This window comes from Notolabrus celidotus, chromosome 17, assembly GCF_009762535.1.
Source record: "Notolabrus celidotus isolate fNotCel1 chromosome 17, fNotCel1.pri, whole genome shotgun sequence".
In the NCBI taxonomy this organism is placed as follows: domain Eukaryota; kingdom Metazoa; phylum Chordata; class Actinopteri; order Labriformes; family Labridae; genus Notolabrus; species Notolabrus celidotus.
In genome coordinates this window covers 26,271,422-26,285,410 of record NC_048288.1, presented here as the reverse complement: position 1 = coordinate 26,285,410, position 13,989 = coordinate 26,271,422, and the positions used below count along the sequence as shown (strand labels likewise).

The 13,989-nt window shown below is 37.3% G+C and overlaps 1 protein-coding gene across 5 annotated transcripts in view; it reads right to left on the bottom strand.

The window, feature by feature from the left end:
• Positions 1 to 1,832: 1,832 nt before the first annotated feature.
• The window catches only part of sh3kbp1 (SH3-domain kinase binding protein 1), a 61,887-nt gene continuing 49,730 nt past the window's right edge, over positions 1,833 to 13,989 (bottom strand). For 2 of the 5 annotated variants that reach the window (XM_034706523.1, XM_034706527.1), the window contains 10 exons: positions 13,742 to 13,837; positions 13,565 to 13,616; positions 13,384 to 13,455; positions 8,737 to 8,872; positions 8,549 to 8,619; positions 8,299 to 8,405; positions 6,567 to 6,698; positions 6,096 to 6,307; positions 5,946 to 6,009; positions 1,833 to 3,895 (listed from right to left, as the gene is read on the bottom strand). In XM_034706523.1, coding sequence (XP_034562414.1) covers positions 3,857 to 3,895; positions 5,946 to 6,009; positions 6,096 to 6,307; positions 6,567 to 6,698; positions 8,299 to 8,405; positions 8,549 to 8,619; positions 8,737 to 8,872; positions 13,384 to 13,455; positions 13,565 to 13,616; positions 13,742 to 13,837 — 981 coding nt within the window. In that variant the 3' untranslated portion in view covers positions 1,833 to 3,856. The remainder of the gene's footprint in view (positions 3,896 to 5,945; positions 6,010 to 6,095; positions 6,308 to 6,566; positions 6,699 to 8,298; positions 8,406 to 8,548; positions 8,620 to 8,736; positions 8,873 to 13,383; positions 13,456 to 13,564; positions 13,617 to 13,741; positions 13,838 to 13,989) is intronic. The other 3 variants (XM_034706524.1, XM_034706525.1, XM_034706526.1) reach the window with 3 other exon arrangements.

The window sequence follows — 13,989 nt, the reverse complement described above, 5'->3', positions numbered from 1 at the left end:
GCTTATGTTATTGCAATTAGCTCCAGTGGCATGTGTTAATAATGGACAAAGCTGACATCCAGAGGCCATCCACCACAAACTGAGGCATACACCAATGTGTTTCTTAAAGAAGATCAGTTAGTTATTATATGTTGGCATGAGGGCGATAAATCTACTTTACATTCACACAACAGCCACTCCTCTCTGAAGCCATGTTCAGAAGACATTTGGCTAGTTGAGACGGTTTTGCCCCTGTAGGTAGGTAGTTGATAGGTTACAATCATTATATATCCAATAACATGGCTTGACTTTACCGTGAGAGATGGGTTGGATTGGAACAACCTTGTGAATTAAGTCAATAAAGGTCTTTAGAGTCCATATAACTTAGAATCAATGTTTTTTTTTTCTTTAATTCCAACTAAAGAATGTACTGTCAGAATGTCTTTTGGGATTTATACTGTTGCTAACTTGGCTAGGTAGCTAGTTCAAACATTTAATTCTCATCTGCTATAGCAGGATTTGATAGCTAATACCAACTATTTGCATCTAAAAACAGTCAAGTTTGTTAACCCTCCTGTTCAGTTCATTTCTCAGGAACAGCAATAATGTTCCTGAGTCAACTTGACTTATTTTTATTATTTTAATCATTATTTAAACCACTGTTTTAACATTTATTTATTTATCTTATTTATAAAAAATATCTATTTATCTATTTGTTTCTTGTGTTCATCTGATCTTGTTAACTCTACCTTATTTTTAACTTTTCTTTCCACTCTTACTTATTCTATTAATTTTACTGTGTTGATTTTCTTTTATTTTGAAGTATTTTTTTTATAATCATGCCCTTTATAATTTTACCATTGCTGTTGTTTTCTGACTGTCTGTTATTCTGTGAAGCTCTTTGGGCTGCATGTTTTTATGCATGAAAGGTGCTATATAAATAAAGTTGAGTTGAGTTGACCTGGGGCATATTTAATTATCTATAAGTGTCAGAACCCCCAAAAAATCCCTATAAACATTCTTTAATCTGATTATTAACTACATTACTAACCTTTTAAATCAATATTAAGTGCAATGGTGTTCTTTAATTCTCAAAGATAATGGTTCAATGAGTATAACTCACTCGTTTTTTATGAAAATTCATGGTAATCCTTTTTTAATGTACATTAAAAAAGACCTAAATATAAATACAATAGTTTGAAATCACTTTTGTTTACTTTACATTTTGATTTTTTTTAATTATATCAACAATTTCCTTTAAGATTTCTGAACTCTAAAATGGGTCAATTTCACCCGCAACATAACAGGAGAGTTTAATACTCAGCTGCAACCATTGGTTTGTTGTTGGCAAAAGCCTCTTGTTAGATAAACTGAATAGTGATTGGTCCTGGATGGAATTAGGCCAAAAGGGTAGCAGGTTACTTTGGTTTTGGTGTGATTTTTACAGAAAACAAATTGAATGTTTTCCAAAATAATGTCCCAAAAAAGGTGTTTTGAAACAACAAAACATGAATCATTTTGTAACTGTTGTATGCTGAAACAGTTACCAGAAGTGGCCTCACATGGTTTCTGGAATCACATATTCAGGTTGGGGGGTTTGTCAGTCGAAATAATGCTGTTGCAGAATTTTATGTTGTTGTTTCAGTTGCCCTCAAGTCTGAATAAGTAACTTTCACTTCTCTTTCTGGTCACTCGGACCTCCAGTTACACAATATTTCCATTTTTTTTGGTACACGCCATCAGTAAAAGAAATTGCTTAGATGAACAGTGCAAAGAGCAGCAGGATTATTCCTTGTGTATTGCAGACATTTGAAACATTTGTGTCACTCATAAAAAAACAAAATATGCACACGTACAGTACATAATAGCATCTTTATTACACTGAAATATAAAAGTATATATTTATCACTATCCTGGAGAGAAAGGACCAAGTCAAGAAAACAACTTGTAGCCTCAGTTGTTGCAGTTTTCTTGTTGTCATACGAAAGAAACAAAGAAAGAAAAAAACAAAGATTTGGAGTCAAAAACAGGAAGGCCACAGTGACGGGTTGCCATAGATTCTGTGCACATATAAGGAAGGGAGGCAAACAGCCATACATGCTACCCCAAACACACACATACATACATGCATACACACACACACACACACACACACACACACATACATACATACATACACACACATTTTTGTCTTCATTAACCTGGGAGGTCCCTTCAATGACTACATTCCTCAAACCCTGTCCTTAATGTTACCCTTTAACTGCTACCGAAAGAGCACCAGAAACATCGAATGCACATGAACCTCGGTTTTGGATATTTAGGGAGATGTGATGCGACCAGCACAGTGGGGTTTATTAAGGTTTCTGGAGCCATGGAGCAAAAGTGCAAAAGCAAAAAAAAAAAAAAAAGCTATAAATGATAACATTTCTGTCCATGAGGCAACACTACACGTAACACAAATCACAGGAAGGGGGTGTTTTTATCAGTGCCGTGTGCTTTTCTGTGAATATGTTTGTTGATTTGCAGCCAAATATCACAAAGCATCAAAGCTTTGTCAAAGAAATAGTTTGAAACAGTGGGAAATCTTTGCTTTCTTATCAAGAGTTATCCAGGAGTATTGAAACCAGTTAGCTCAGCATAGCAGCTTTCTTTGATAAAGACTCAAAAAAAGGTTTCTAACTCTGCAAAATCTGAAAATCAGCACCTGGTATGCACAAAAATGATGTAGTTCAAAGTGTAAAATGAACATATTGTGCTTTAATGGAGATATGATACAGTACTTCCTGTTGCTTATTACAAATTCTCACTTTTTCAACTCATTTGTGTTTTATACAATATTCAGCAAATGTCATCTCAAGGTGTGCTGGCAGGCTGTTTCCCTCTGTTTCAAGTCTTTTTGCAATGCAAGGCTACTTAGCAGCTAGTTTTTAGCTCTACATTTAGTGTACATTGTTGTTCTTGTGATATGACATCCCAGAATCACAACCAAATTTAACCAAAATGTCTTTCCTTTAAAAAAACGCACCTCAAGTGTAACTCGCTACTCAGGCAGGATATTTTGTAATATGCTTAAAGTTGAACTTCCAAACAGGCAAACATATTTGACCACAAATTAAAAAGTCATTACGTTGAGAAGAAAGGGTCACAGGGGGGGGGAGTCAATGCTTGTGCTGTTAATGGCTGATGCTTCAGATTCACTCACCTGCAGTGTGTTATAGAAACATAGAGCTCAATGTGCAGAAGAAGAAACCCTAAACCTAACGATGTGCCTCAGAGAGTAATGTTCGATCAACCGTAATCCTAACTTCAGCATACGAAGTCAGGACAACCTGCTTCAAAATTGAATCCCCACTTTGATAGAAAAATAAGAACACACACACACACACACACACACACACACACACACACAGTTACAGATATGAGGCAAAGGCCGCAGAGTGGACACAGAACAGCACAGAGGTCGTCTGAACCAACCGGGCCATGAAGGTTGTTTTCAGAGTTTCCTTCATACTGAGAAACAAAAAAAGTACCAGTGAGGCCGCCATGACGGCCGAGTCATCGTCGTGGCAAAACAGCGACAGGCCTCGGTCAGTCAGTACCGGGGGCACAGCAAGCATCGACGAAAAGAAAGCAGTAAACTCAACAGAGAAGCCTCTTGAACAGGAAGTAAAGAAAGCAAACACAGGATAAGGCGGCGCCGGGGTGGGGAGGGGGAAGGTGGTTGATCCCATGGTGATGTGTTGTTGCTGACGATGATCGTGACGATCGTTTGGCACAAACGTTTTGGCGGAAGTTTCTCGGGCCAACGGTGAGAACTTTCTCAGATGTTGGCGTCTGATGTGGCGAGCAGAGTGCACTGATGATAATGATAAATTCTTCATTTTGACAGGTTCTTCTTTATGTGCTCTACTTCCATCTGTTCAACAAAGACACAATATTTCACTTAGTCAGCCATTAAAGAGACTCAGCAGAATAATCTCTTTGATTTATCATTAGCTGTGGGTTGACCTCCAGTACTTTAACTCCAGTAATAACTTCACAGAGAAACTTTCACTTGTATAGGATTAAAGGACTTATGTCTCAGCAGGATGCAGAAAAACTCATCCATGCATTTATCTTTAGCAGACTAGACTACTGTAATGGTGTCTTTACAAGATGGGGGACATGGTGACTCCCTAAAAAGTCCATCAGACAGCTGTGGCTCATACAGAATGCTGCTGCTCGAGTCCTAACAAGGACCAAAAAAGTAGATCACATCACTCCAGTTCTTAGATCCCTACACTGGCTTCCTGTCTGTCAGAGAATAGACTTTAAAATCCTGCTCATGGTTTATAAAGCACTGAATGGTTTAGGTCCAAAATACATTGCTGATCTGCTGCTACTTTGTTTCCCACTGTTTGTCAGATTACATTGTTTAAGCGGTTGGATGGCTATCCAAATAGGTAAAATGTAGCAACCTGTGATGCTAAAGAGCACAATAATAGATCTATCTATCAGTTTGTATATTATATTTAATGCAACTACACTCAACAAAATGACTGAATTGAACTTCAATGTTTTCTTATGTAATAATAAAAGAAGATGGGGGACAAGGTGACTCCCTAAAAGTGAAGCCAAAATATTTCAAACATCCTCTAGCAACCTGATATTGGATCTACAATAAGATGCTGGGCATACGGGCACCCTGCAGGGGGGCTAGGAGGTCTGAGCCAACTTTGGGATGCGACTCGACCCAGAAAAGATTCAATGTGTGAGTCTTAATCCTTGGGAAGAAGTTCTGAGATTAATCGTATGATTAAATGGTTAATTTCTGTTAAGACAAGATCAGTTGTACGGACTTCAGAGAAGTGAAGGGGCCTTATTATTTATAATAATCCCTCCTAATTTAAATAAATAAGACCTACACTATTTACTATGTACGTTAAGTTACATAAGTACAGAGAGAGTAGATCAAACATAACTGGCTGCATGTAAAATTTAAATGTTTGAAGTGTTTGCTGTGCGTTTTTGTTGATTGTTACTGTTCTGATTTTGTTTGGTTTTTAACTCTGTAAAGCACTTTGAATTGCTCTTTGTATGAATGGTGCTATATTAATAAACTTGCCTTGCCGTGACTGGCTGCAGAAAAGGTCATAATGCCCACCTCCTTCGTGTTAAATGATGGGATATGTGGGTCAAACTAGAAATTAAAAAACTGTAGACTGTGGGGACCCGAGGGATCTCTGATGTTTTATTTTTAAGTGTTGAGGCTAATCTAACATTTTATCCTTTCGCCACCTGAGGTTAGCAGAGGAGTAACCGACACACACATTCCACAAAGCACACAGGGAGTAGTTGGCTGCAATAACTGATATATTATTCCTGACATACTCTGGTTGACTTTTCCAGTTTGCAAACAACAAAAAACAGGCTTTAACTTAATAATATAAATTGCGGTTTTCATTGTTAATACTGGGTAAGCAACTAGTTAACTCAATTTAATGACTTTACCTCATAATGCTAAACATAACAAGATTTAACTCAAAATATTTAAAGACAAAGTTTGATTCTGGCTCCAACAATAAGTTTAAAGTGTGTGTCACTACCATTGCACCTGCGAGCTCTGTTATTTTGGCTTCACTTTTATACATCAAGAAGGGGAAGCATGCCATCCATCTTTATATGCAGTTAATAACTACAATATATATTTTATATTATATTTTGATGAACATTTCATGAATAACTGACCAGATTTTTAGTGCTGCTTACATTAATTTCTTGGGCACATCTTGAAAGTTGAATAAATGTTGGCATTAATATTCTAATATATGCATTAAACCCATCACAGTGCATATGTAGTATATTTATAACATACACAATGTCAGCTTTTGTTCATTGGTTTATTTGCTGCCTTCATTTTTTAAACTTCAATAGTCGGGATAGTTAAATTTCTTATTCCTATAAACTGTCTCTCCTTTCTGACTCACCTGTAAACTAAGTCGAATCTTCTTTTCCTCGTCTAACGCACTGGACAGCTGCTTCATCTCCTGCCTGAAACACAAACACACACACAACACGACAACATCAGCATTACGGCCTGGTACATCTGTGCACGCTCCTCTCGGTATAAGCTGTACCTGTGCTGGCTCTTCAGCAGTTCTACGGAGGACCTCAGGTCTCTCAGCTGGTTCCTGAGTTCCTCCAGTGTCGGGGGGGTCAGAGGTGAATGCCGGAGCTCGGGGGACGGGGTCAGACCCGAGGAGGAAGACGGAGAAATGGAGCGGTGGCTGGAGTTTGGCGGGTTCAGGACAGAGGGTTTGGCGGGCAGTGGTGCTTTGCTATCAGGTGCCTGAGGGGAAACAGAAACATTTATTTTTGTTTTAAAGGATTCAGGAGTTTTTATATATTTCCCACATCATGTGATCTAAAGTGCTAAAAAAGCTCTTTACCAGCAATAAAATAAGTCCAATATGTGTATGTGTGTAATGAGTGATCATGAAAAACAACACAAAAGAAGCTTGTTTTGATATTCCCCTGAAACCTTCAAATCTGTGCTGTGCTGCCCTCTGCTGGATGAAACACATACTGAGCACTTAAAATGATCATACTGAAATATTGGGGACTGCTTTTCTCAAGGAAACTTCGACAGGTCTAAGGGGGACAGTCTCTGGCTCCTCCTTCCCTCTGTCCTTCCTCTCCTCCACTGCAGGAGGGTCCATGTCAATACTGGACAGGGAAGACTGAAACAAAGAAAGAGGCAGACAAACACGTGAGAAAGGACAGTGATGTCTCACGAGACAATATCACTCGCAATGCTGAGCTCATAATAATCTTTGAACAAGGATTATGTAAAACTAGTTTTAAGATTGTCACAAAAACTTGTTATTTCTGATGTTTAATTCATCCTTTTTTACTGCCTTATGCCTAGGTTACATTATTAAGATATTAAGATATCATAAAAGAGTTTCCTCAGATCATTCAGCAACTTGTTTTTTATTTGTATTTATTTATTTTATTTTCAGTGTTTTTATTATTATTGTTGCATATATTGTTTTCTTCACCTTAGGATTGTGGGTGAGTCAGGGCTGGGTTGGGATTAGGATGGGGGGGTCTTTTTATATTTATTTTTTTTGTACAGCACTTTGTGTTACAATATCATTGTATGAAAAGCGCCTTATAAATAAAGTCTGATTGATTGATTGATTGATTATCCCCTATTTTAAACTCAACTCAACTTTATTTATATTTATATAGCACCTTTCATACATATAAACATGCAGCCCAAAGTGCTTCACAAAATAACAGAGACAGAAAACAACAGAAATGGTAAAAATTTAAAAAAGGCATTATTATAAATAAAATACTTAAAAGCAAAATAAAATAAAATCAACACAGTAAAATTAATAAAATGAGTAAGAGTGGAAAGAAAAGTTAAAAATAAGGTAGTGTTGACAAGATCAGGTTAATACAGGGAATAAAATAGATAAATAAAAAATAATTAAATAAGATAAATAAATGTTAAAGCAATGATTCCTTACCCTTTTTAAATCTATTTATTTTAACTATTTTTATTCTTAATTTTGATGCTTTAACTTATTTTAATTACACATTTTATTTTGGAGTGCATTAGTCTCTATTTGATGTTATTCTTAATTATTTTAAATTTTTATTATTATTATTATTATTATTATTATCTTCCCCTAATATGTCTTGCCATTGTTTTATTTCTGCTTCTTTCTTGTTTTTCAATTGCTGTAAAGCACTTTGGGTTGCATTTGATTTGTATGAAAGGTGCTATATAAATAAAGCTTGATTGATTGATTGATGATTAAAATAATAATAATGCAGTCCAGGGCTAAAAATAAATTACTCCAAATTAAAAGCTAGATTAAAAAGGTATGTCTTAAGTTTACTTTTAAAAACACCCATAGTTTAAAATAAAAAAAAAATATTTTGAAAGGATACAAAAGGACTTCTGATTGCAAAATTAAGGGAGTAACCAGATTAATGTATTGTGATGCATTGGCACCTCCTATGTTGTCTTAGTATTGTCTGTTACAACCCTCCCTCTCTCTGCCACCTGCAGAGCAGAGCAGGTGTGCAGACACTGCTTGCACCACATTTGGAGTAGAGAGAGGGAGAGAGATAGTCCAGTAGTGTATGAGGAAGGGCGAACTTGTATGGGTAAAAGCAAAAGAATGCTAGAATTGTTGGCAAATATATTTTTTAGGCGAGCCACCCAGGAGACGAAGATAACAGATTCACACAAAGAGCACAGATTGAAAGACAGCCTGCAAATATGAAAACCCTGAATTACAATCAAAGCATGCACACACTCACTGGTGTGATGATCTGTGAGCGAGGCCGTCGGTCTGTGATTCGTGGCCGTGACGCAGTCGGGTGACTCAGCTTCTCTGTTGACGACACAACTGCGTCCAGGTCCACATCTGCACACACCAGACACACACAAGCACACATGGTGATTATTCAGGTTTCGCATGGGGACAGAGACAAAGAGAGGGTGCTCTGACAGTTATTGTGGCACCATATCTTGATCTCATTGGTTGACACTCCTGTCAATCAAACTCACCAGTGTCATGTGACCTGTCAGGGGCAGAATCTGGTGTCGAAGCCCCGCCCTCAGACTTGGGGCTTTCACACCTGAGCAGGTAAACCATACAACAATGTTAGGCTGTGTGTAAGCTGAGAGGAGTATATGGGATGTCTTTCCTAAGAGCATGTGTGTGTTTGAATGTGTGTGTGTGAGCATGTACTGACGCTATAGGGGGCGGTCTCTCAGGACGCCGCGGGGGTTGTGAGGAAGAGGAGGAGCTTGTCTTTGGGGGGAGGGGTTTCTTTGGGAGGATGGTTGGGAGGTTTGGCTTTGTGATTTCTCCAAACTTCCCCTCTTCACCTACACACGCAGACGAAATGATACAAACACACACACGGATGATCAAAAGTAACTCAAATATACAGACACAATGAAAACAAAAACACAGACGTGGATAATGAGGTGAAGGCATGAGAAGATTTCAGAGGGGGCGAGGAGACGAGCTGCAGCAAGCTGAGGTGCACTGTTAAAGAATAAAAACAGATAAACAAAAGGAAGAAGAAGAAAGGTCTGAGGCTGCCCGAGGCTGCAAGAAAGCGGGTTGAAAAAGAGGATAAAAAAAGGAGGGCTACAAAGGCCAAAGGAGGTTTAGGTAAATCAGCTTGTCAGGTAGTATCTGGAAGATTTGTTATGTGTTATATGACACTGGTTTCAGAGTATGAATGTGAGTAAGCATGAGGATTTATTGGATCAGAAGTGAACAGGATAAAGATATTCCTCATTAAGAGCATCCCCTCAAACCCAGTGAACCCAGCGCATAATAACATGTGTAGCATGTGTTATTAATGCTGCTTTATTTTTAGCATCCAAGGGGCTAGATACTACTGTATGTGTGCCATTGAGGGGATTCACATGGAAGTTCACATGGTGTTTTAATATTGTATAATTTTTGTCGATCATTGTTGATTCACTGATTCCAGATTGATCACTAAATTTGAAGACAATGAAGGGTTAAAATCCAGATCTGATCATATTTCAAGATAAATCAATATAACACACTTTTGTACATAGCGAACTGTAACTATTCTGCGTTTCTGTATATGCTTATTATTAATCCAAATTATATTATTTCATTCATCTTATTTTATTCCTTCTTTCTATTAATATTTTGACTTGTTCATACTGTGTATAAGAGCATTCTGTAACAACTGAATTTCCCCGGGATAAATACAGTATTTCTGATTCTGATTCTGATTTGTTATGGTCAGACAACAGCTAATGTTAGCATCCAGCCAATGATACTTACCTTAAACTAGAAAGTCATGTTACTGTTAGACAGCTTCACATAATAAAGTAGTAGGCCTGAATTCCTATTTCATACAGTTAGCTTGGAACAACACTTAATGTAACTGTGTAGTCTAAGCCAGGGGTTCCCAAACTTTTCAGCCCACGACCCCCAAAATATAGAATCCAAAGACTCGCGACCCCCACTGTCCCTCAAAGTGATTTAATGTGGCTTCATTTAGCTGGGCTGCAGAAAATTAGCCTACCTATATGAACATGTGGCTGTGTTTACTGTGTACCGTTATGAATTAACCTGCTGCTACTGATGCTTTTGATAATTAACTGTTCACTAACTCTAAACTTATGAGTCATCTGGCTGAAAGAAAAGGAAGAAAACTCATTAAATTTTTTATTTTCAAGGTTTTATTTCAAGTCTAGCGACTATGTTTGTTGATTTTTTTACTATGATGGGTAAATTGTACTAATTTGAGATAACTTTAAAAAAAAAACATTCTGGAAGATATCTCACGACCCCCCAGGGTGTCCCGACCATAGACATATAAAGAGTAGACGCTGCATAGACCGCTACTACCTATTGGCGCTGACGAGCCATGGGGCCGCCATCTTGGTCCGGTCACCCGCTCCACTCAGTGTAATCTGTTTGGTAGGCGCAATTAAGTGTCAGCGCATTTAATCAATCATAACTCGCTGAATACTACACTAATTTTCATGCGTTTTTTCTTCTTCTGCAAACGTCATACATGTAGGTATGATACAGGACACATGGTTCGGTGTATTTTAATATTCACAGTGGGCTTAACAGTCGTAGAATATTCTGATATGTGATATATGTGATGTATGATCGGTATTTTGCTGCACAGTGATCTGGCATCTTGAAGTCTCTGCTGCTTCAGTTTACGTTTACAGGTAGGATCATGGGTAGGATGACCGGACCAAGATGGTGGCCATATTTCTTGCGCCCCCAGCAGCCAATGCGGCGTCTACTCTTTATATGTGTATGGTCCCGACCCACACTTTTGGAACCCCTGGTCTAAGCTAATGCTATTTCATCCAGAAAGTGCTCCAATGCTAGAACAAGCTGTTGTCCAAAAGTAGCCAATAGGTTATTAAATATGTTGTTGTGCTTTAATACGGCCATATTTCCCACCGGATTTTCACTCTCTGTTCAGTTGCCCATTTAAGAAGGAGTGGTGTGAGACACCCTCCATTTAAAACAACTTACAACCTGGAACACATTATTACAATGCTTTAATTGGTTCAAGCTCTCCACCCTGAGTGTGTTTTCAAAGGAGAATGGCTGCTTTGTTAATTCGGTGCAGTATTTATTTAAACTCCAAAAAAGACCTGCTGACGCCAAATATTGTGTGTTGCACATCATCGCATATTTAAATATCTTTGTTGTTCTTGTTGTATGGGTTAAATGCAATGAAAGAACTGCAGGCACAAGTGGAAGCCTGTCTCTCACACCAGTTGGTGTTTGTGTCTGTCAAGATCAAAACCACAGACTGAGACTTCCTGTTGCACAGACTGATACCGACACTGCTTCTTCAACAAAAGCTTTGTTCCTCTGCTGCACAAAGGCGAGCAAACATGCTCAAAGTGATTATTCTGCTGCTCTTGTTTTCACGTCAACACTGAAAGTACAACAAAACCTGCTGCATGTTTGTCTCCGTTTGCAGCTGAAAAAAAAAAAAGCACCCTCCAGCAAATGTTAGTCTGGATTAGTTGTATAGAGCGTTAGTGATCTGTCTGCTGCCAGCTGAACAAATCAGGGGCTGGTTTCACGAAGATACACAAGACTGATCCGTAGTTTAAGCCAAGTTTGAAATTTGCACCAGAGCTATTCTAATGCAAGTTTTACTATTTCAAAAAAATTAGTCAAATTAGTTTCCACTACCAATAATAAGATGTCTTACTCTCAGGCTAATGTAAGGCTAAGACCCATTCTGCTGCTGGAATACTCCATGCACCATTTCTGCAGCCACTTCATGCTTGTTTTGTAGTTCCTCCTCTGTTTGAGGAAACAATCTTTGAAACATTTCCTCTTGGTGGTCTTCATTAATTTTCTGTCAACAGTGGGATAAACACAGTGTACAACCACTGATCTGCTGCATAGAAGTTTTCTTTACTTAGAGTTACTTATTGCTACTTAATATTAATTAAATGTTACATACATTTTCTCAAATGTTACTTAATGTCACTGATGTTACTTAAACTTGTTACACAAACGCTCCTTACATGTGATTGTGATATTGCTGAAATGTTTCTGAATGTAACATAATAATATTAATTGTTACTATTTGTTAATATTAATTAAATTTTTCTTGAATGTTGCTCAATTGTAATTAAATGTAACTTGATTTTACTCAATAATGATTAGTATCACTCAAATGTTACTTAATGTCACCTTAATGTAACTCAAATGTTTGTAAAAGATGTCTTTATGTGATTTTAATATAATGTAATTAATTTAATGTTACTAAAATGCTCCTTAACTGCAATAAAACATGTTGCTTACATGTAACTTAAATGTTACTTAATGTAACATAATAATACTAAATGTTACTGAATGTTAATGTTAAATGTAATGTTTCTTGAATATTGCTCAATTGTTGCTAAGTTGTTAAATGTAACTTTATGTTACTAAGTAATATTTAATGTTACTAAATAATATTTAATGTTACTAAATGTTAATATTTATGACAATGTTTCTTGAATGTTGCTCAATTGTTTTTAAATGTAACTTGATTTTATCATATAATGCTTAGTGTCACTTAAATGTTACTTAATGTCACCTTAATGTAAATCAAATGTTACTAAAATGTGTCTTAATGTGATTTAAATGCAACATAATTCATTTGATGTTACAAAAATGCTCCTTAACTGCAATAAAACATGCAGCTTAAATGTTACTAAATGTAACATAATCATACTCAATGCTACTAAATACAAATGTTAAATGTAACGTTTCTTAAACATTGCTCATTTGTTGCATTTATGTAACTAAATAATACTTCTTGTCACTTTATCGTTGCCTGTTATTTAATGTTACTTAAAGTTGCTTAATTACACATGATGTTACTTTAACACTACCTATATGTTACTTAATTACTATCCATTGATAATTAGTTATGCAATCGTTACTCAAATGTTACTTAATGTTACTTAAATGTTTCTTAAATATACTGAAATTACACTTTTCATGACTCAAATGTTAGTGTCTAATTTTCAAAGTCAACTTTCCTTGCCTTTGTTGAATTCTTCAAAAACGCAAACATTTCTATGAATGATCATTGAAGTTGAAAAGTTCGATGCAGTGAGTTGGTCAACTTTTTAAACTCTCAGTCTACCCAGAATTCATTTCACTTTCGTCTTACTTCACAAAGTAAAGAACCTCCTTGCAGCAGATTAATTTCAACGTCTAGTCAGGTCTGAAAGTGTTTTAGATCAAAGCTACAGTCAGAGCGTGTCCAAGTGAAACCAGCCTTTAAAAGAAAGTCGTGAGATGCTGCACGAGCTGCAGGGTGAGGCTCAGCCGAACAGAGCTGGAGAGATCCGGACTGTACCTCGATCCTGGTCCCTCTGTGGCAGATGTTCAGGCCGCTCAGGAGGAACCTTCTTGACCTCGGACTTTTTCTCTACAGGTCAGAGTTCACACGTTTCTGTCTCTTCTTTTCTCTCTCTCTCTCAGAACAACAATACATATGCAAAAGGAGGAAGAAAGAAAGTCCTGATGTGTTGCTATACCTGTGTTGTGTTTTGCTGACGGTGCACTGGGAGGAGGCGGCTTCTTTGGTCTCTGAAACACACACACAGATGCCAAAATTAAAAAGACCTCAAAGTGCGTCATCCTTTTGAGACTGTCTCTGCCTTCAAAATCAGTGTAAACAATCGATTTGGCATGTGTGGTGGTGCTGAAATTACCTCTTTCTCCGGCTCTAGCAGCTTAACAAAGTTATCTGGAAAAACACCTTGCCTTCCCCCGATTTCCCCCATCCACCAGCCTGCATCAGCACACTCCTGAAAAACAAAAACAGCAAATGTTTGGTCTGAACTGAGGCTTAAAAGTCTGATTCATGCATAATGCGGTGGCTGGATGCAAAATGTGTTTTCATTACCTGCACAAACAAATCAAACTAACCAGATGATGCAAAGCAGCACACAATCTAAGC